Below are 18,294 nucleotides of genomic sequence, written 5' to 3'. Positions count from 1 at the left end.
TATATGTATTGACCTTCGTAACGTCCAGTGATACCTGTCTGCGCTTTCCGCAAGAACTGATTGAACGCATCTGCGAACACCTCTGGAATGATCCCTTTGCACTTTTCAGCTGCGAACTCGCTTGCTGCGCTTGGTATCATGCTGCACAACGAGTTCTCTCGACAATTCTGCACCTGAGCACACGGGAGGCCCTACATGACTATGCGCTTATGCTCATGTCACGTCGGAACGTGCCGTATCGCAAAGCCTTCAAGCACATGGATATCCACGACAGTGCTAGCAAACCGTTCGCGCAGACCTGGCCGATGCTCATTCCCGGATGCATGCTACCACAGATGCTCCATCTACAACTCTATGACCTCGACTGGACGACTACTATCAAGCCACATGATACTTTCTTCATTCACCTATCATCTTACACCAGCATCAAATATTTGACGCTTCACCACTGTCGCTTTCATGGTGCAACGGATCTTCGTAGGATGATCAGTGCTCTTCCAAACCTTCAGTTTCTGTCGCTCTTGGAAGTTACACTGCAGCACTCCCTCATGCCAGACTTGGCCCGACCCCGTTACCTGACTACCCATCACCGTACGCTCGAGTCGATCCAGATCATTGCTGCGACTCATTCCACCTTCTCCGACATCTGCGGTCCTGAACACATGGATATCGTGTTTCGAAACATGTTGCACCTAATCGCGTGGTACTCATCTATCACCAGTCTCGTCATAGATCTGCAGTTCTTCCCTTCGCTGCTGCATCTTGAAGAATATCTACTTCATTACCCCTGCCTTTCTTCCCTGGGAGTCTCTGGCGACTACGGCTCGAGTCTGGACTCCGAGTCCGCACCCGAAGACGTAGTGCCAACGCACGCGGAGAAATCACGTATACTCTCGTTATCACACTTCTCCCTCCACAATGTGCCCGAACAAGCCGCAGTGCAACTGCTGAATCTGTTCTCTATCCCTCAACCATGCAGCCAACTGCGCAAGCTCGAGATTAATCTGGCAGGGAGGTGGAAAACTGCAGAAATCCCAGCATGTACGAGCCGCGTGCTCCGTCTGTGCGGGCGTGGGCTTGAAGAGTTCCATTGGCAATGCGGCAAAGGTTATTCTTACTCCTGCTATCCAATGTGGGTCTGTCTAACTGCTGACTGCTCGCTTTTGTAGCATTTGGACTCGCGCCATCACTCGCAAATAATACATCTCTGCGGCGATTAAGCATGTTATTCGATGAAGTTATCCCGTCGTCGCAGGGAATCCAACGGATCCTCAGTAGCATGCTCTCGGACATCACGAGCATACATCTGCAGCATCTAATCTGCTTCATCCTCATAGCTAACCGCGACATGCTCCCCCAATCCGACGAAACGCCACTCGCGGTGACAGACAGCATCGACTCCATCTCTACTTTTCACGCCATTCTCTCTAGCACAACGTTCGACGGACTCCCGGTCTGCACTTCAAACACGGGCGTACATATTCACTTCCACATGGAGGAGATATGGGACAAACCCGCTATGATGTCCGCGCTCAAAACCCACATGATCGCTCTGTTCGCGCCGTGGTTGGATCGCCGAATAGTTGAACTGCAGTTCGTGTCGGGCGGCACCAGCTGGCAACTTGTTAGAACCGTTCCCACATCTGATCCAGTGAGTATGCTATCTTCTTTCTCGGTAGCGGTGCACGTATGATCTGGTCAATGTACTCATCGCCTCATAGAGAACACGTCGCGCGATCATGGTCTCACGAACATTGAAAAAAACGGGCTCAGAGAATCAGTAGATTAGAACACGGATTTGGAGTGCGAAATGGATGATCGCAAGGCGGTCATCTTTCTTGGTTGTGTAGAATGCGCGGCATGGCGTTGTATGTATGACTCTCCATTCGATATTTATTGGACTTAGTGGGCTCGACCCCCGGTATCGAAAGGATATCACCCTTGCCCCACTGCGTGTCGCCAAAACAAGTCAAGTCATGCCCCAGTTTTGCGCCGTCATACGTCCCGCCGTGGGCACATAGATGAACGGCACAAGATGGACCGCGATTGTGGTCTTGCGATATTATTAATGGTCACTGTGTCGACGTGCTAAGAATTATGTTCATCTCGCGACAGACATCTCGTTACATGATGTCGGTTGCATACAAGTCCAAGACAACGAGTCTAGGATAGAAATCCATACAAGTGTGAATACTTCCGTTAATTAGGCTTCATACAAGGTCAGAGACACAGCGGCGACCTCGCATTCCGGTTTCCAGAGCGGCCCTCGAGCCAACAGTCGCCGTGGAACGGTGATCCTCCTTGGAGTGGCTGGAGGGACATCGGTTTTTGGGGTAGATGATGGCAGAGTACCCCGCCGTCTTCCCACTGTCCTGCGACGCATACTGTGCTGGGATCATGCACACCATGTCTTGTCCAGGGTTGAGGAGCCAGTACTTGTGTCTACACACGTACCATCAGAATCATCGACTAAGCCCACACCTTATGTCGACTCACTGTCTGAATAGCATGTAAAGCGCTGTTGCGAGGAGTGACCCGAGGCCGTCGCCGACCCAGTACTTGCGTTGCCGTCAGCCCTATATCGCGCGCCGCGTGGGTCTGATACACTCACCACCCACTGAGTGCTGTATGGAAAACCGGTGATGACGGCGGGACCAAAAGCGCGCGCCACATTCATACTTACGCAGGTATAGTACACGCCCCAGCTTGAAGTAGGTGCATAAGATAACAAGGCAACGCACGCAATGGAGTTGACTCACAGATGGCAAACGAAGGACGTCAGACCTATACCGACCTTGTAACATGGAGGGCGAATTGATCAGCGCGTGCTTTGAACCAAGTAATGTCGAATCGGTCTCACCGGAGCGAAAGGCGTAGCTGCATGTTTCTCTACTGCTAGCATGAGGACGGATAAGACAAGTGCCGCAGTGATGAACATCTCTATGAACACGCCCTGCGCGAGGGTGACGCCGTCGGCTAGTACAGGGCTTCAAGACCTATATGAGACATGCACCGTAACGTGTAATTGGAACTTACTTCGACAACAGAGGACCAGGTGTAAGCGCACAAACAATAGCCGCAGCGGCGATACCCCCGACGAGCTGAGCGATGCAGTACAGAACGAAGCGCAAGGGCCTGATGGCGCCGGCCAGGAAGAGTGCCAGGGTGATGTTTGGGTTGAACACGCCACCGCTAGCCCGGTAGAAGATCCAGACAGAGATGAGAAGGCTGAACCCCATAGACAGTGCGATATACAGGTCGTGCAGGATGACAGAGGGCGCGGAGCCGCTCAGGTTCAATTCTGCTGTCGCTGCTTGGATCCCGCCGAACGCGAGGAGCAGAAAGAATGTCGTGCCAATGAACTCGAGGATAGTGGCCTTGACATCGGACAGCCAATTATCGAATAGCCCTCTGAGGTAGAACTTCCGCGTCCACATGATGGCGGGACGGTGGTTCCTCGGTATCCGTAGCGTTGCTGAGGCAGTGGTAGGCGAAAAAATGACCGCTGGGGTCAGAATATTCCGGCATATAAAGAACATTCCATGAGGCTGGAGGGGACGATGCCAGCCGCATTTCGTCTTCGCCGTGGAGGACATGTTGAAGCTGACCGTCCGGCGTCAGCCAAGCCATGCAGCGCGAGCGCCCAAGATCGAATCGTTACGAGACGCCACGCCACCTCAGTGACCCGCCTGCTGGGATGCTCCATTGACCTCGACGCTGGGCCGCGCGCACGAACCGGAGACAGGAGATCCAGGTAGACGTACAATTTCGAATAAAGTTACGGTTGACGAGCCGTAAGAAGCATATGATAGCGCCGGGATGACGTGTACCAAGGTTTATTGAGAGGCATCGTATAGCAGGTTCCATTTACACGTATCGGAGAGTTCGACTGTACGTGTATTGTCTGGTAGTCCATATCAGCAAATCAGCAAAAATCGAAGGTGTTGGATATCACACCTGCGCATTAAACAATCGATTTCAATCTAGATGGTCCAAGACTTCCTGCGCCTTTTGTACGTAGAGCTCAAAGCGCTTCTCAAAGCGTGCGCAAATGCGCTCGGCAACACCGATGCTCAATGGCACCTTGTCAGCAGCCACAGCAATGGAGAGTCCGCCGGCATAAGATATAATTCCCATGCCGATTGTGCCTGTGACACGCAAATGGAGGATGGTCAGCACCACACAGAGCGAAGGTGCTATTGAAATAATTTACCTTTGCCTCCTTGGGGAGGGAGAGCTGTCCAATTAATGACTTCCGTGTCTCCCAATGTGATCGTGCTTTTGGCTGGGCCAGGAACACTGGAAGCACGGAGGACTGTGAGAAGGCATCCCACGAGCGAATGCTCCAAGCTTACTTGGTAAGAACAACGGGGACTGAGCAATCGTCAATCAGTGGTTCTGCAGCAAAGTGGAAGCAAATCTCACATGACTGCAGTGTCATATCGTATATCGGCCTCATGAGCCATTCGTTGAACAGGTCTTTGAGCTGTTTCACCGGGTTTGCCAGCAGAGATATGTCCAAAAGCGCTGGCACTTGGCCCGTCAGTTGCAGGATGCGGAAACCTAATTTCGGGAGGAGGCTGTGCTTCAGAATTGACAGCTCTCGACGACACTGGTGGATGTGCGCGTGGAGCTCGTGAACAGTTACATTCTTCGAAACGTTCGAAGATGGATTTAGGTAGACGATAGACCCCGTCGACAAGTTCCTCAGGGACCAGTCGCCAGGCGCACGTAAACTCAGAGGACTATGATGTCGTCAGAAAAGGTGGCCAGCATATATTCTGCAGTCACGCACATGAAGAACCCGATAGGCGAGGGAAGCACCGTCTTGAGCTTCCGTTTAGTGCGTTCCCAAGGACCATTCAACTGGTCAACAGGCTTGGCGGCGATCTCCTTCCCGAGGACATCCGCCATGACCGCGCACACGACGTCGTTTAACGTGACGTGTCCCACCTTCGCGCGCACCTTCTCCCGCTGCTCCTTTGGGACGCCCGCGACCGCGCTCCCGGGCTTCGCACCCGAGAACGCCTGCTGGCACAGCTTGATGTCCTTGATACTGAACACGCGCGAGCTCGCGAACTCGCGCTCCTTCACCCGTGGCCCGGGCTGCGGCCCTGTGAGCATGTCGACACGCCAGCAGGTGAGGAGGAAGAGCGCGGTCTGGTGGACGGCCTGGTAGACGCTCCAGAAGAGGCCGACGAACGTCGAGAGGGCGTATGCAGACCAGAACGCGCACGCCAGCAAGATCTCGACTAGCGGGGCGGTGTATGGGTTGGTCGTAAGCGAGTCGAGAGGTCCCAGAGCATGGTGGAGCTTGGAAGGGAGCACCTTGCCTCGCTTAGCTGCGTGGAGGTAGTCTGCGGTCGAGTGCATCTGGTGTACCAGTTCGTCGTGGTACGACGTGATGTAGAGCTGGCTGATGACAAACCCCTGCCCGTCTGCTAGTGCGTGGTGCCTATGCGGGGTCAATAGAGTTACGTGGATACGGACAAATGATGCAGACTCACCCCCTCGTGATGAGCGCACTCTCGGCGCCGTGCTCGTCCTTGTAGTTCTCAACCAGAACCATTTCCCATAACGAATGCTTCAAGTCCCAGTCTTGAGCAATGAATCTGCCCATCTGATACGGCAGCTCGACGAGATGAACTGCAGGCGAGGGGACAGAACTCACGAACCAACTCATTCAACTCGTGTTTCCCGGCGGGTTCGGGGAGGGTAACGGCATGGATATGGTTCTTGAGGTCGAAATCGGGGTCGTCTTCAAATCGCGCGCCATGGAACCTCCTGCACACAGAGGTCACTCGTTGCTTGTACTTTGGAAACTTCTCTGACTGGCGTCGGGCTGCCTGCGAGGTCTGTTGTAAGGAGCACGATCGGACGATTGAAAGGGCGTACCGCATACAATTGGTCTAACGTAAGTTTACCCTTGAGAGTGTATGTCGATGCGCATACCTACAATGCGTGAGGATTGCGACGCGCCGTTAAACACGATGCACTCACAGGATTGAAGTCGGCAGCGTCGGTCAAGAGGAACCACAGGTTGTCTATTCCTCCGATTGCTTGCCGTCTTTCTTCAAGCTCTCTGTCGATCCAGTCACCAGCAGACAGCACGAGCCTCGCTATCCTCCCCGTGAGGCCGCCAGTGCGCTCGAGGTCAGCGAGTGACCATTGCAGCTTGTGCTCCACATTCAGCGCATAGCCGTTCACGCCGCCGTCGAAGCTACCAGGCATTTGAAGGAAGTCATCCTCAACCATTTGAGGGTCAAGAGGTCGAACACGGCCGGAGAATGGTAAGCCAGGATGTAGGAGAAGGAGAGTGTGGAAGGTCAATTGACTTCGAGTGACGCAGCTTCGTGGATTTTGAATGCAAGGTTGGATCTCGATTGTCCGACGCGACGCGTTGCGCCATGTGGCCATTGACGTCACAGCACGTGCAACTTGGTGCACGCAGGCGTCGTCGCACAGTGAAGTGCGCCGAGGTTGACTGAGCTCGCTGCGAGTTCATCGCATCTTTACTAACACTTTGATACTAGGCTATGTAGACGGGGCCTGAATCGACTGCATGGCAACATGTCTGTCAGTGAAGCTTTGAAGTGTGGTACCCTAGGCTCGAGTGCATGCATATGGGCAACATCTGGAGTAGTGACATTGGAGTAGTACAAGCGTAGTATGCCAATTGCAACTTTACCTATGGTTTCGACCAATGTAATGAATGTCACAGAGTTCGGCAACAGTCGTGCGAAAGAGTCGTTCTGGACCAAACTTTGCAGAAGAAGATAACCCACAGATCCTGACAACCGTCGTATGACGGGAACGATCAATGTACTATACTTACTAGTAGCAGTCGGACGCAATCTATGTACTGGTACTTACGACGGGGCTGGTACGTGCGTGCATTGTGAATTTCTATACTACATGTCGATGTGCTATAACCATTACGAAGCCATCTCGGAGACTACGGAGCTAAACTTTGGCATCCTCCCTGGTGCGGATCCGAAGGCTCTCGCCCAGTTTTCTGCTCGTAGCTTGCAGTGTGTACAGCTTCTCAACGAGCTGCGGTACTTGCCGAAGACGCGGCCGCCCTCCTGAACCTCCCCCGGGCCAAAAGCGCGCAGGTCGTTGGCGACCGCCATGTAGTACATGTGCCACAATTCGCAAGTGCGCATTCCACCCTTGTGCAGGACCGCCGGAGGATCATTGACATCGCGAATGATTGTATTCCACGTCTCTCGATACAAGACCTGGATCCACATGCGTTAGGGACCCGATGTTGGATCTTATTGCTATGGAAGCAAAGCTCACCCAAGGGATGAAGGTCTCCTGACCTAGCGCTGTGAGTGCTGTCTCGGCATCGATGCCAGTGCTTCGAGACGCAGCTTCGTCGACGAGATCAGCAAGACTCCGTTTGGCCGCATATGCAAGGACATCCACAGGATATGTCCGAGCATGTCTACTGTGGATCATGGACAATTCAACTTTAATGCGGGATGTATACAAGTATGATCACGCACCTCATTTGACATTCACACATGTCACTGAGAGAGTACATCTGATAGGTATCGGCGGCATCAGCAACGCTGCGAAGCGTGCTGAACGGAACTGCACTGAGCTCGGGCCGTTTTCTGTACATATACTGAAACAGAAGCCCCAGTGTTTCGCAGTTTTCCTTCAGCTCGAACTCGCCGCGGCTGTTCGGTACTCCATTGCCAAGCAAGCCTTCGGAGTACTTGTCGACCGTCCGCTGATGCACCTTGAAGAGGACACCATCGGAAGAGCGTACTTTTATATCAGCATCGTCGGCATGGACTGATTGGTCTTCAGTACGCGGTGTATATATGATAAAGCATGTATGGACATACATTCCTCGGACACCTGGTCGTCCATGATGAAACTTTCGACGAGCGGGGCTTGTACCGTGCCACTGCTGGCCCAGATAGCTGTACCGTCTTCGAACTCCATCTGTGTCCGAACCTGTATTCCAATAGTGGATTGAATGCGCTAGATGAGAGGTTGCTACTAGTCGATGATCGTTGTGAAGAATGCGAGAGATGTCACAGTTGAAAGGAGGGCGTAAAATCAAATAAGGTTAAAGTTTTGTTGGAAGCCTTGCAGCAACGTGTCTATGCTTCATGTTGAACGAGGTAGCATGCGAGAAGTATGCGCCTTCTCTGGTGCTTTAGCTACTCACTGTTCGACGATTGACAATCAAATATCACCGCACGTCGACGAAGGTACCGACAGAATGACTCCTAGTATGTTGTTGTGGGGTCAGTTCAGTCCACAGAACCATGACTCGCCACACGGCTCATTGCGTCACGGTCGGAATGGACAAAATCGTTGGAGCGGCCTAGTGGGGAATCCTACTGCCATATGCACGCGTGAGTATCCTTCCGAGAAGCGGGGAAGCGAGGAATACTCACCTGATCCTATCATGATGATGGCCCACGAACACTTTGGGATAGGTGGCATGTATAGATGAGTCGAGTGACACACATGTCGCACTGCAGCGGACGTTCCGCAGACTGATGTGTACGCATAGCAGTCCTATTTGTAATTTATATCACACAAATATTAGCGAGGACATAGATTGCATCGCCCGCACCAATTCAGTATGTTCCCACCGCAAAACCGGTATGCGCCGATATATCCACACTGAACTGTGGACCCGAAAACCTGTTCGCTTGCATTAGCGGACAGCTTGACAGGGGTCACGTCCGCTCCCATATGAGGGACTAACAATGCATACCAAGACTATGCTGGAAGGCTTCTTGAACAACAGGCCGCCCCTTTTAAGCACCTGGAAACATACGAGGGGTCCGTAAGTACGCACTTCACACCTGCTAGCCCTCACTATTCTAGTAGCCTTAGCACTGAGGCTGCTCAACCCACAAGATGTCCCTCGTGAAGATTCCTTTCCTCGTCGCTGGCGCAGTCAGCGGTTATGTGGTCATGACAGCGCCGAATCCGAAGGTCCCTGTTAAACAGAGGGCTGAGGTCAACGCGTTTGAGCGTTTTTTTTCTGAGACAGTGAGACTCTACACGCTTGGCTTCAAGGTGCGTCAGCCTCCGCTCACGCCTTCGGACTTGCTCACGAGTCCGCGGCTTGTAGGCCTTGATCTTGTCCGGTAGCATCCTGGAGGTGCTCGTCATTGGTGCTAGCCACTTCCCCTCACACCCTCTGTCTCAGAGGATCCTCGACACACTCATTGTGGGCCCCCACTCCCTCGCCCGCCACATCACCATCAGTCCACTATTCGTCGCAGGTGCCGCCATTGGTTACTTCGGCGCATATTTCCGCTGGCAGTGCTATCACACGCTGGGCCGCCTATTCACCTTCGAGGTTTCCATCAGAGAGGGTCACAAGCTCATCACGGAAGGGCCATACCAGTACACTCGTCATCCCAGCTACACTGGAGTCATTCTCAGCGCGACCGGCCTTGGGCTTATGTACGTTGCGTCGGGGTCGTGGATTCACGAGTGCGGTATCCTGAGGACGCGGGGAGGGAAGATTGCGGCGTGGACATACGTCGCGGCGTCGTTGTACGGGTCGGCGAGCGTGTGTAAGCGAGCATCTCTGGAGGATGCGTTGTTGAAGAAGCAGTTCGGCGAGGAGTGGGAGGCGTATGCGAAGCGGGTGCCGTGCCGTATCGTTCCCTACATTTACTAATCGGCCGTTAAGTATTCTGCTAGTCAGTAGTTGTAACGTGCCGTTACAGGAATGTGTCATTTGTATCACCTATTCAAATTCACTCGCCGCGGATTCACGACCACGGTCAATTCTGCGAACACCCATATTTTCGGCGATGAGACAGCTCTGGCCGTGCAAACGCCGTCAGGGCACCTACGCTAACCGCCGCGGAGCGTTCCTCCGTCCAGGCGCTCAAGCGCCTACCTTCTGTCTGTGCGCGCATGCTTCCGCACGCCGTCCTGATATTGACGCGTCCAGGATGGGATTTCGTCGGAAGCCATACGCGTCCTGGGGAGCTGAGAACAAGGAGGCGCCCATCCGCGGGTGTCGCGACAAGGGTATGCACCACATAGAGGTTTTAGGAACCCAGACCCGATCGCGAATTCATACTTGGTCCTGGCAGGACGAGCGGGCACGGGGTGTTGAGCGGTATGAAGATGACTATTGACGATTGCGGCAAGTCCGTGGCGTCGATGAGCGACGTCGAGCCGAGGAAGGCTGGCATCGAGAACACGAAGAGGTTGCCGAGAGCGATCGAAGACGCGAGGAGATTGCTTGCTGAGGCCTGAGGACCGAATGCTGCCTTAGGACACGGCTTCATCAACAAGTACATCTCGGTCAATGAGGTGAGACGAGCATGACGCAGCATGTATCTCTGACTCACGGACTGTCACTGCCGTAGTCGTTGCAGGAGTTTATGTCGAAACCCACGGAAGAGGGTTCTCTTGTGCACTTGGCGAGACATTGCTGAGTGAGTAGATATCAGCCAGGCAGCGCGCCATGCCGCGAGGTTCTAACTTGCCTATTGCACAACTAGGGGGTGCGCGAATTGTGATAGATAGATCATATACACCATACCCAACTTGAATAGTAATGAACAGGAGGAGGAGGAGCCATGCACGTCGCCCGGTCGGCTTCAAGTGTGCTGAAGCCGTAACGTTCGTCGAGTGAGTGAAGGCGACGCTTGATTTGAACTCGCAGCAGACGACCTTCGCGATGGGTTCCGAAGCCAAGGGAGCATGAGTCCACGAGAGTCTCTAAGTAACTGCAGGTGGCGAGTGCGCAAGAGCACTGAGGAGGAGGAGGAGGAGAGGTTTCCAAGTACTCGGGTGTGGCTGAGGTTAGAGAAGCGCGCATGAAGCTGGCTTGAAGGCGTCTCGTGGTACTCACTTCTCACTCGACCACGACCACGCTCAGAGTCAGGCTGCGAATCTCAAAGCTACCAGCTTATTACTAGCTTACTGCGGTTCTGGGGACCCCTCATCACACTCTTCTTGCATGCTATCCTCGTAGCCTGGTATGAACAACCCGGAAGCCGCGGAAGAGGGCAGGGAGACGCGTCGGGAGGGCTCTCCGACCCCGCCTGGCCCGCGTAACGGCCGTAGCTCTGTCCCGACATTCTTGATAATCAGCTTCGTTCTGTTTATGCTCACGAATAATCGTGGAGAGGAGCTAGATGCTCGCTATCAGTACATGAAGGCGTTGGACTCGTTGAATGGCCAGGTTGCGGACTTCTCGGCATGGTTGCACGGATCGCCTTCGAACTTCACGCTCGTCAGTGTTGTTCAACCTCCCATTGTTGACCTACTCTTGACATACTGATCAGCCTCCGGAAGACAATGTGACGATGCCTCTGGTCAGCTCGTTTGTCAATCTCGGACCCGTACTCGACCCAGACGTCGGGTCATACTACACCAACCTCACAGGGTTCTGGCATGGTGAGGTTGACTTCCATAACCTGACGTCGCTGTCTGCGAACGACTCTGCTCTCTCATGGGGCCCCTCGGCGAAGGAGCTTGTCTCGCATACGAACATGACTCTTCTTCCCGAACTCCTGGGTTTGTGGAACTGGGCCGCCACCGACAAGCTCAGCCTAAGTGTGGGCGATAAGCTCATCTTAAACCAGACCCTTGCGAAGAACATTTCTGAGGATGTTGCTATCATTCATGTATGTATCTATCACGAAATCATGTCGACGATCAAATGACACAGGTGTAGGGCAGGATTGAACTGTCGGAACCTAATGCATCGGAAGAGCTCAGGCTCGACTTCGACGGCATACACTTCGTCTCCAATGGTTCCATCTATGCTTTCGCGGAGACAGTGTGCGTCGGCAACTCAATCTAGTCCGCCTAATATTGACAACCCTCACAGCCAGGGTCGAGACCTGCGGATGCTCCCCTCGCTTGTCCCCGCTTCGCGTCTGAATGACACCGCCCGTGTCATTGAAGCTGAGCTTGCTGCGCGCATAGTCAAGCTGAAGGAGAAGATCGAAAGCGGCTCCATCGACCAAGATGCACTGAATGACTCCGGTATGCCTCATCTCCCGTGGTATCGTTGATACATATCAGTACGCATATATGAACAAGCACAATAGATGAGCCACCGAAGGCCCGCTGTTCGTTCAGACTCTACGGACATTTAGAGCCTACGAACGTGCCCCGAGATTCGATGAAGCAACTAGAGGAGGAGATTGAGAAGCCGACGGGCATCTGGACCGTCCGCCCGCCGGAGATGAAGCTCGATGGTGTACTCGTCAGCCAGAACTGCGGTGTGCTGTTCAAGATCAAGGAGACAACCGGACTCAAGTACGCAGGATTGTCGTGAATTTGCTCAGCGCTTGATTATCGTTCCACAGGTCTCCGCAGCTGTACAGAAAGATCACTACATGTAAGTCACGATAAATGAACAGTGCGTCAAGCTTGATAACACGTTGTCGCAGATGCCGGGATATCTATGATCGTCAATTTCATCCTACTGAGGTTGCTCATCCGGGAAACCGCGCGTATCAGTAATGCGATTGGACTCAATCGCGTCTCGCGGTACACCTTCCTGGCGCAGAGTTTGATCGATGCCATCTCGTTCGTTGGGGTAAGAGCTCTGCATTACGGTACATGACAGAGTGGCTAACCCGCTGTAGCATATCACTCTAGGTATATTGGCGGACGGGAGGGCATCCTTGTCTGTACTCGCTCCGGCTGGACTTGCATGTATGCTGTTCATCAACGAAGCGGTAAGCACCTTCGTCGTTTCCTCCATGTTCATTGAATGAACTCACTATGATTCAGCAATTGGCCGTAGCCATTGGTCAGGTGCAAGCACCTGAAGACCTGGTGACGCCTCCTGCACCTTCCCCAGCGCCGCTTCCAGCACCTTCTCCAGCGCCACCTCCTGTTCTACCAAATCCTGCAGACAATGCTGCGGCAGGAACACCTCCCGGTGCATCTCCTGCGAACGCAATGCCCCAGCCGGCAGAACAAACAACCCCGCCGACCATTACGGTGCCCGAACGACCATCTTTCCTGCGGTTCCTGTGGAATCATATCAGAACAGACCCATCCGCAAGGCTTTGTGAGTTCCTACTGTTCATCGATGCTCGCATATCACTGACAGGATGTCTGCGCACCGAAGGGACAATCATTTCCCTCTTTCTCATTGTTGTCTTCCGCATAGTCATCCTACTTTCGCTGCCGCTATTCTTCGTCGCCTCCATGTACAGTTTCGTCTGGGCTGTGCAGATCTACAGATCTGTGCGGCGGTCGAGGGGCAGCGGGTTGAGTACGGAATACCTTGTGGGAACGACCATCTGCAGGTTGTTTTTCATCCTCTGTGAGTACATTGGTTGGGTGCGGACGGTCAGTAGACATGTCCGACTGACTAATTGCTACAGACTTCATGGGATGCCCGAAGAACATACTGGATGTGGAGCCGCGACGTGAGCGACTAGTCGTTCGTGACCCGAGACGAATAGATACTAACGTTGATATCTCCACTCTGTTATAGGTTGGGTATACGTCGTCCCTGTGCTCATGTTCGCCCAGGTCGCCACAGTACTCCTGCAAGACCGTCTCGGTCCGACATTCTTCCTCTTCAACCGAGTACGTCTCCGTCCGCAGCTCCAGCCCCAAACGCTAATTGCCTCACAGGTCGTCGTTGGGAAGTCGTACGACTACCACCCGCCGATGCCACTCCCCGACCCGGAGGCGCCGGAGCAGACGCTAGGCGACTGTGCCATCTGCATGGACGCGATTGAGGTGGACCCCTCCCTCCGCCAGAGACGCAAGTCGAGTGACGGAAAGGAGCGGGGAGAGCTCGGTGTTATGGGTGGCATTGCGAGCGCGCACAGGCTGGGCTCTGCGCGGAAGAGCTATAGTCTCGCGCCGTGCCATCATCTATTCGTGAGTGATGCACAACATACGCCTATGAAGGGCGCTGACTGTTTCGTCTATTCAGCACACGGCCTGTTTGGAGCGGGTGCGTGTCCTTCGTTTTCTCGTGGTATCCCATCAGTACTGATGTACATGGCGCACAGTGGTTGGCTATCAAGGTGAGAAATAATTGAACTCGTCAGCGAGTCTTAAATTCACCTTCTCTCCGCAGAATATCTGTCCGCAGTGCAGGAGACCTCTGCCTCCTTTGTGAGGTGTAATTTACAATAGTGTACACGTAGTAATGCAGAAGGGCAGCTCGTCACATCCATGCAGTCGACCAAATGGATGGATTGGGAGGTGCTTAACATGTTGAGTGGTGTGACTGTACACGTAACCGTACTGACAGGCGTACGCGTATTACGCGGCGGTTCAGGTGAGCTTACCGCCTCGCTGTCTCACTCTAGACTCTTATTCCCTTCGCAGACGTTACATGATTTGCTACGTTCTCGTGTCATACACATGCAGAGAGCACTGGTTCTGTTCCTTCGCTCTTCGCCCCGTCTTGCAGTGTCGAGACAGCAGCGGCTCATTGGCAGAACGTAATCTCGAGACTCACCTGTGGAAACGTCAGCATGATCGTGGAAACTAACGAGGCTTCGTAGGGAAACATTGTCAAACTTACACTCGCAGACGTGCATGATACCTGTAACCAGCCCTCGCTCGCGTTGTGCTTTGCTCCGGGGCAGGCTGCGCTGGTGCCTGTGACCCGCCTTCAATATGACTATCTGCTCATGGGACGAGCACTCACAATTCATTCCGGCACCATTGCAACCACCGTAGTAGGCAAATCCCGCGCCCACAGAGAATGCATGGCTAAAAACATGCGTTACTCAGGGAAGACGGGACGCATGCGACGGGCACATACGGCGGAATGAGTGTAATGTCTACACTGCTACCGGTGTTGCTGAGTGTGGCCTCGACCATGGTACAGCCTTCGCCATCCTTTCCACACACGTTGTTCCCTTCGTGCAGAGATTGCGGTGGTGAGTCTCTCGAGAGAAGAGGCGGAGAAGATATGCCTACCGTCATCGTCCGCTTACATGGTTTGCCACGAGGTCAGTACTGTGTATGTTTCGCGACTCTTAAAATGCATATAGCTCACTGTATTGCAGGTATCTATGATGCCCCCGACATCAGTGATGCCCGCGTTCGCCGTAGATGAAGTCGCTGCTCACGAGAGAAGACCCCAAGCCGGGCCCTGGAACGTCAACGTCGTCGTGGGATCAGTCGTCGGGTAGAATTCGCCGTAAAGTCCTCCCAAGACAGGCTGGTAGGTGCGCATCAGAGGCGCGCTGCACTTCGTTGTACATACGACACACTCACGTAGCCTTTGCCGCAGCTAAAGAGCGGCTGATCAGCGTCAACGAGAACGTTAAGAGGTGTGTCTTACTTGTTCACGATGTAAACGGTGTGCAACTCCTGTGCACAGATTACTTTCATGAGGAACAACGTCGCTAACACATAGTATGCTGGGAACGCCACGGCCGGGAGCTGCATGGTATGAGCTTGAGAGAAAGTTGTTCTGGGAGGACTATGACGTTGCGCCTGGTAGCTCAGCAAACTTTGAGCCGCAACCTCAAAGACATCGGTTCGCTTTATGCCTCTGCCAGTGATTGGGGATCATCGATTTGAATGGGGCTCGTCGGTGTACCGATCTCGAAATTCATGTGCAGAGCCACAGTTGGATATTTGCTGTGCTAGAGAAGGATAGAGATGCGTCTCAGTTTCGAGATGACCGCAGACGAGCAAAAGTTTCGTACATATGTTGTGGTGGGTGGCATATTTGATTGCTGTCTGCGGAGCACAGGTCGATCAAGGCGGGATGCCTCACCTAGGTTCAGGCTCAGTAGCCAAAGCGTTGCGCGCCCCCCAAGAACAATTCCGATGCAACATACATCGTTTTCTGTAGATGTTGATGTGGAGCAAGTCAAGTTTAATTAAGTAGCGTAAGTATATCAGACTCACCAGTGCTCAAGTGACTCAGCTCACCGCTCGGGACGAAGGCCGTATCCCATTAACCTGAAGAGTGGGAAGTTTATCAGCAGGGCGTACCTGCGCACGACACCTTTCAGCATCGACGTTGCCTACGCCCTGAGCGAGGGGTTCACTACATATAAGGAGACGGATGGTGACACAGGTCTCCGAGTCGATACAGGTTCAAGTTGTCTCCCTTGACGATGGAACCAGACTGAGCGGCGGGCCTGATGTCTCTCAGCTGCAGGCTCCAGTCCCACTGCCAGTGGCCCCGGGGAGTCGGGACTACTACTATGCCATATCCACTTACCCTTGATACTGGCGCCGTACCTAAGCTGTGCGGTGAATTATCTCATAGATCCGTGGTCCTCGTACGACTCCCAACAGCTGCGTAGCGTACGATAGAAGAAGATGGACAACGGTCTCTGGCAGTCCAAGTGGCGGCAGGATGATCGCTTTTGGGCAGGGGCTCGGGCTCGGAGGAGCCCGAACCATCGCCGGACCCGTTACGACCTCCCAGTCGTTTCAGTGGCCGCTTCTCAACCGCTTCTCCAACCCGGCCTCCAAGTTTGTCTCTGGAATTCTGCCTTGATATAGCCCTGATGTTCTATTCCGACCGACTTCGCCGAGACCTCCAGTGGCATGCTGTTCCTTTGAAGATGCTGCCACGCTCGACTCTAGCAGTGTCAGTCATAGTCAACTTCGCAGAGGACGTCGACTCGGACTCTCAAAGGTACGTCAGACTAAAGTTGTAACCACTGGGCGGCTGTGCGCTGAGGGATACTAATCATTGTGTTTTAAGACCATATGTACAGGTGAGAGTCAGCTGGACTACCAGCTGTCGGACTACTGATGAACGTACTTCTGTTGCAGGGCTCTAGGGTCGGAAATCAATATACAAAGTCTTGCACTGTCACCCAGTTTCGGCTATTCACAGTGCCTACCGTGATCACTGAGTTTGGCGCGCCCATATCTTCTGACAGATCATACGTGCTCCATCTGCACGGCAAATAGCGTAACACGCTGTGCACTGTAGGCTTAGCTTCGCCGAACTGGGCTTGAGTTTATCGGCTGCTCAGGTCGCGACGCGGCACGAGTGACGCTGCGACAGCGGTAATCCAAGGAATTGATGCGCGAAGTCGGGCAAGGATATATACTAGCACTGAGCATGAGCTCTGTCACCAATCATCTCTATGTCGGCGGTGCAGCCTCTACCAATGACTTCCTTTGATCTTTTACTTGACCAGGAACCTTTCATTGCCGGCTATGCAGTGACAGGTAGTGTCTTGCTCAACTTCCGTCTACTACAAGCCGACGGGATAGAGACAATCTACGTCAAGCTGACGGGTCGTATGTACGGGTATGTGGCGATGTTCAATCGTATCGCTAGACGCTAATCTCAGCTCTGTAGGACACGAGGAAATAGCGAGAAATCTGAATCGAGGAGCATAAACTTCGTGTACCACAAAGTGCCCATCTGGACACGCGGGCAGGCCTATCCTTCTCCGGGCTCTGATGTCTTGACATTGCCTTTCCAACTACCCTTGGGTGTCGACCTGCCGCCTTCCTTCACTGCGAACGTCCGTCGCCTCCGCTTGGTGGTGAGATACAAGCTACACGTTACCGGCGAACGTCCTGGATTGCTCAAGCACAACAAGGAGATCAAACGCTCGATCACAATACAGCCCAATGACACGGTTAGCGAGGTGGTTCAAACTCACCTGGGTGTTGGCTGGGATGGGCCCTGGACCGCAATACGTGCGAGCGAACGCATCAGCAGATACGTAATGTGGGGCGAACATGCAGACGTAGATGTCCGTGTAAGTGTCCAAAACTCTCGTATAACAACGGACTTGCGCTGATTAGAATGAGATGCAGCTCACTGTCCCTGCGATCGATGCGGTACCAATGAACGCCACGATACCCTTCACCCTTTCCATGACAACACTCAGCAGACCATATCCTCAAGATCATGAGGGCGAATTATGGCCAAGTCCGCCGCGCCGGCCGGAAGCATACGAATTCGCGATCAGGGAAGACATGATCATCCACATTCGGAGACCACAAACTGCGTGCATTACCTTGCGACAATCGTTAGGACACACGCAACTCGAGCATGCAGAGAAGCAGTGGATACCTTCGACCGGCGGGCAGGGAAAATGGAAGCAGGAGGCCACGCTGAAGTCGAGTATCACGCTGCAATGTCCGCCAACATTCACGTTCATGTGGGAGGGCAGTATCCGCCTCGCCGTCTCCGTACGATGCTTCCTCATCGCATTTAGAGTCATGTCAACTTACCTTCTTACCCTCATTGTCTCCTGCCAGTATCGTTTATGCGTTACCGTCAAGTTCGGCGCTATGCGCGCGCTGACGTTCGAACAGCCAATTACCGTTGTTCGCGAGCGTAAGGCGTAGTCATAA

The 18,294-nt window shown here is 53.4% G+C and overlaps 8 protein-coding genes across 8 annotated transcripts; 4 read left to right on the top strand and 4 right to left on the bottom strand.

Moving 5' to 3' along the window:
• Positions 1–215: 215 nt before the first annotated feature.
• Positions 216–1,721, top strand: C8Q71DRAFT_727728 (uncharacterized protein; the record flags this gene model as incomplete). The annotated part of the gene is made up of 4 exons (XM_047921885.1): positions 216–885; positions 980–1,132; positions 1,170–1,651; positions 1,680–1,721. The coding sequence occupies 4 exons, from the start codon at positions 216–218 to the stop codon at positions 1,719–1,721; spliced, it is 1,347 nt and encodes a 448-aa protein (XP_047773317.1).
• A 489-nt stretch (positions 1,722–2,210) lies between these two features.
• On the bottom strand, positions 2,211–3,437 carry C8Q71DRAFT_717591 (aquaporin-like protein; the record flags this gene model as incomplete). The annotated part of the gene is made up of 6 exons (XM_047921175.1): positions 2,211–2,442; positions 2,497–2,558; positions 2,612–2,705; positions 2,760–2,794; positions 2,861–2,987; positions 3,037–3,437. The coding sequence occupies 6 exons, from the start codon at positions 3,435–3,437 to the stop codon at positions 2,211–2,213; spliced, it is 951 nt and encodes a 316-aa protein (XP_047773316.1).
• Positions 3,438–3,760: 323 nt separating this feature from the next.
• On the bottom strand, positions 3,761–6,363 carry C8Q71DRAFT_384342 (wax ester synthase-like acyl-CoA acyltransferase domain-containing protein). Its single transcript, XM_047918218.1, has 10 exons — positions 6,001–6,363; positions 5,896–5,952; positions 5,676–5,846; positions 5,508–5,620; positions 4,796–5,455; positions 4,426–4,745; positions 4,356–4,374; positions 4,214–4,299; positions 3,958–4,148; positions 3,761–3,904 (listed from the first exon to the last, which is right to left on the bottom strand). The coding sequence occupies exons 1-9, from the start codon at positions 6,253–6,255 to the stop codon at positions 3,979–3,981; spliced, it is 1,851 nt and encodes a 616-aa protein (XP_047773315.1). The 5' UTR covers positions 6,256–6,363; the 3' UTR covers positions 3,761–3,904; positions 3,958–3,978.
• A 142-nt stretch (positions 6,364–6,505) lies between these two features.
• C8Q71DRAFT_384320 (uncharacterized protein) lies at positions 6,506–8,296 on the bottom strand. The gene is made up of 5 exons (XM_047918217.1): positions 8,189–8,296; positions 7,860–8,120; positions 7,512–7,806; positions 7,303–7,453; positions 6,506–7,241 (listed from the first exon to the last, which is right to left on the bottom strand). The coding sequence occupies exons 2-5, from the start codon at positions 7,957–7,959 to the stop codon at positions 6,936–6,938; spliced, it is 852 nt and encodes a 283-aa protein (XP_047773314.1). The 5' UTR covers positions 7,960–8,120; positions 8,189–8,296; the 3' UTR covers positions 6,506–6,935.
• A 379-nt stretch (positions 8,297–8,675) lies between these two features.
• On the top strand, positions 8,676–9,778 carry C8Q71DRAFT_384278 (uncharacterized protein). The gene is made up of 2 exons (XM_047918216.1): positions 8,676–9,054; positions 9,110–9,778. The coding sequence occupies exons 1-2, from the start codon at positions 8,893–8,895 to the stop codon at positions 9,665–9,667; spliced, it is 720 nt and encodes a 239-aa protein (XP_047773313.1). The 5' UTR covers positions 8,676–8,892; the 3' UTR covers positions 9,668–9,778.
• Positions 9,779–10,987: 1,209 nt separating this feature from the next.
• Positions 10,988–14,110, top strand: C8Q71DRAFT_717557 (uncharacterized protein; the record flags this gene model as incomplete). Its single annotated transcript, XM_047921170.1, has 16 exons — positions 10,988–11,242; positions 11,295–11,636; positions 11,687–11,793; positions 11,843–12,000; positions 12,066–12,276; positions 12,327–12,358; positions 12,411–12,559; positions 12,609–12,701; positions 12,757–13,039; positions 13,100–13,297; positions 13,359–13,403; positions 13,472–13,566; positions 13,615–13,866; positions 13,922–13,942; positions 14,001–14,015; positions 14,069–14,110. 16 exons carry the CDS (start codon positions 10,988–10,990, stop codon positions 14,108–14,110), a joined length of 2,298 nt encoding a protein of 765 aa, XP_047773312.1.
• A 315-nt stretch (positions 14,111–14,425) lies between these two features.
• On the bottom strand, positions 14,426–15,396 carry C8Q71DRAFT_862808 (uncharacterized protein; the record flags this gene model as incomplete). Its single annotated transcript, XM_047928077.1, has 9 exons — positions 14,426–14,455; positions 14,522–14,598; positions 14,648–14,712; positions 14,765–14,861; positions 14,923–14,934; positions 15,002–15,015; positions 15,075–15,166; positions 15,223–15,238; positions 15,290–15,396. 9 exons carry the CDS (start codon positions 15,394–15,396, stop codon positions 14,426–14,428), a joined length of 510 nt encoding a protein of 169 aa, XP_047773311.1.
• A 1,670-nt stretch (positions 15,397–17,066) lies between these two features.
• On the top strand, positions 17,067–18,288 carry C8Q71DRAFT_727722 (uncharacterized protein; the record flags this gene model as incomplete). The annotated part of the gene is made up of 3 exons (XM_047921884.1): positions 17,067–17,233; positions 17,285–17,693; positions 17,740–18,288. 3 exons carry the CDS (start codon positions 17,067–17,069, stop codon positions 18,286–18,288), a joined length of 1,125 nt encoding a protein of 374 aa, XP_047773310.1.
• Positions 18,289–18,294: the final 6 nt, after the last annotated feature.

The sequence above is a fragment of the Rhodofomes roseus genome (assembly GCF_022264815.1).
Source record: "Rhodofomes roseus strain CIRM-BRFM 1785 chromosome Unknown C8Q71scaffold_34, whole genome shotgun sequence".
In the NCBI taxonomy this organism is placed as follows: Eukaryota; Fungi; Basidiomycota; class Agaricomycetes; order Polyporales; family Fomitopsidaceae; genus Rhodofomes; species Rhodofomes roseus.
The sequence above is the reverse complement of the archived record's forward strand: the minus strand, read 5'-3'. Positions and strand labels throughout refer to the sequence as shown.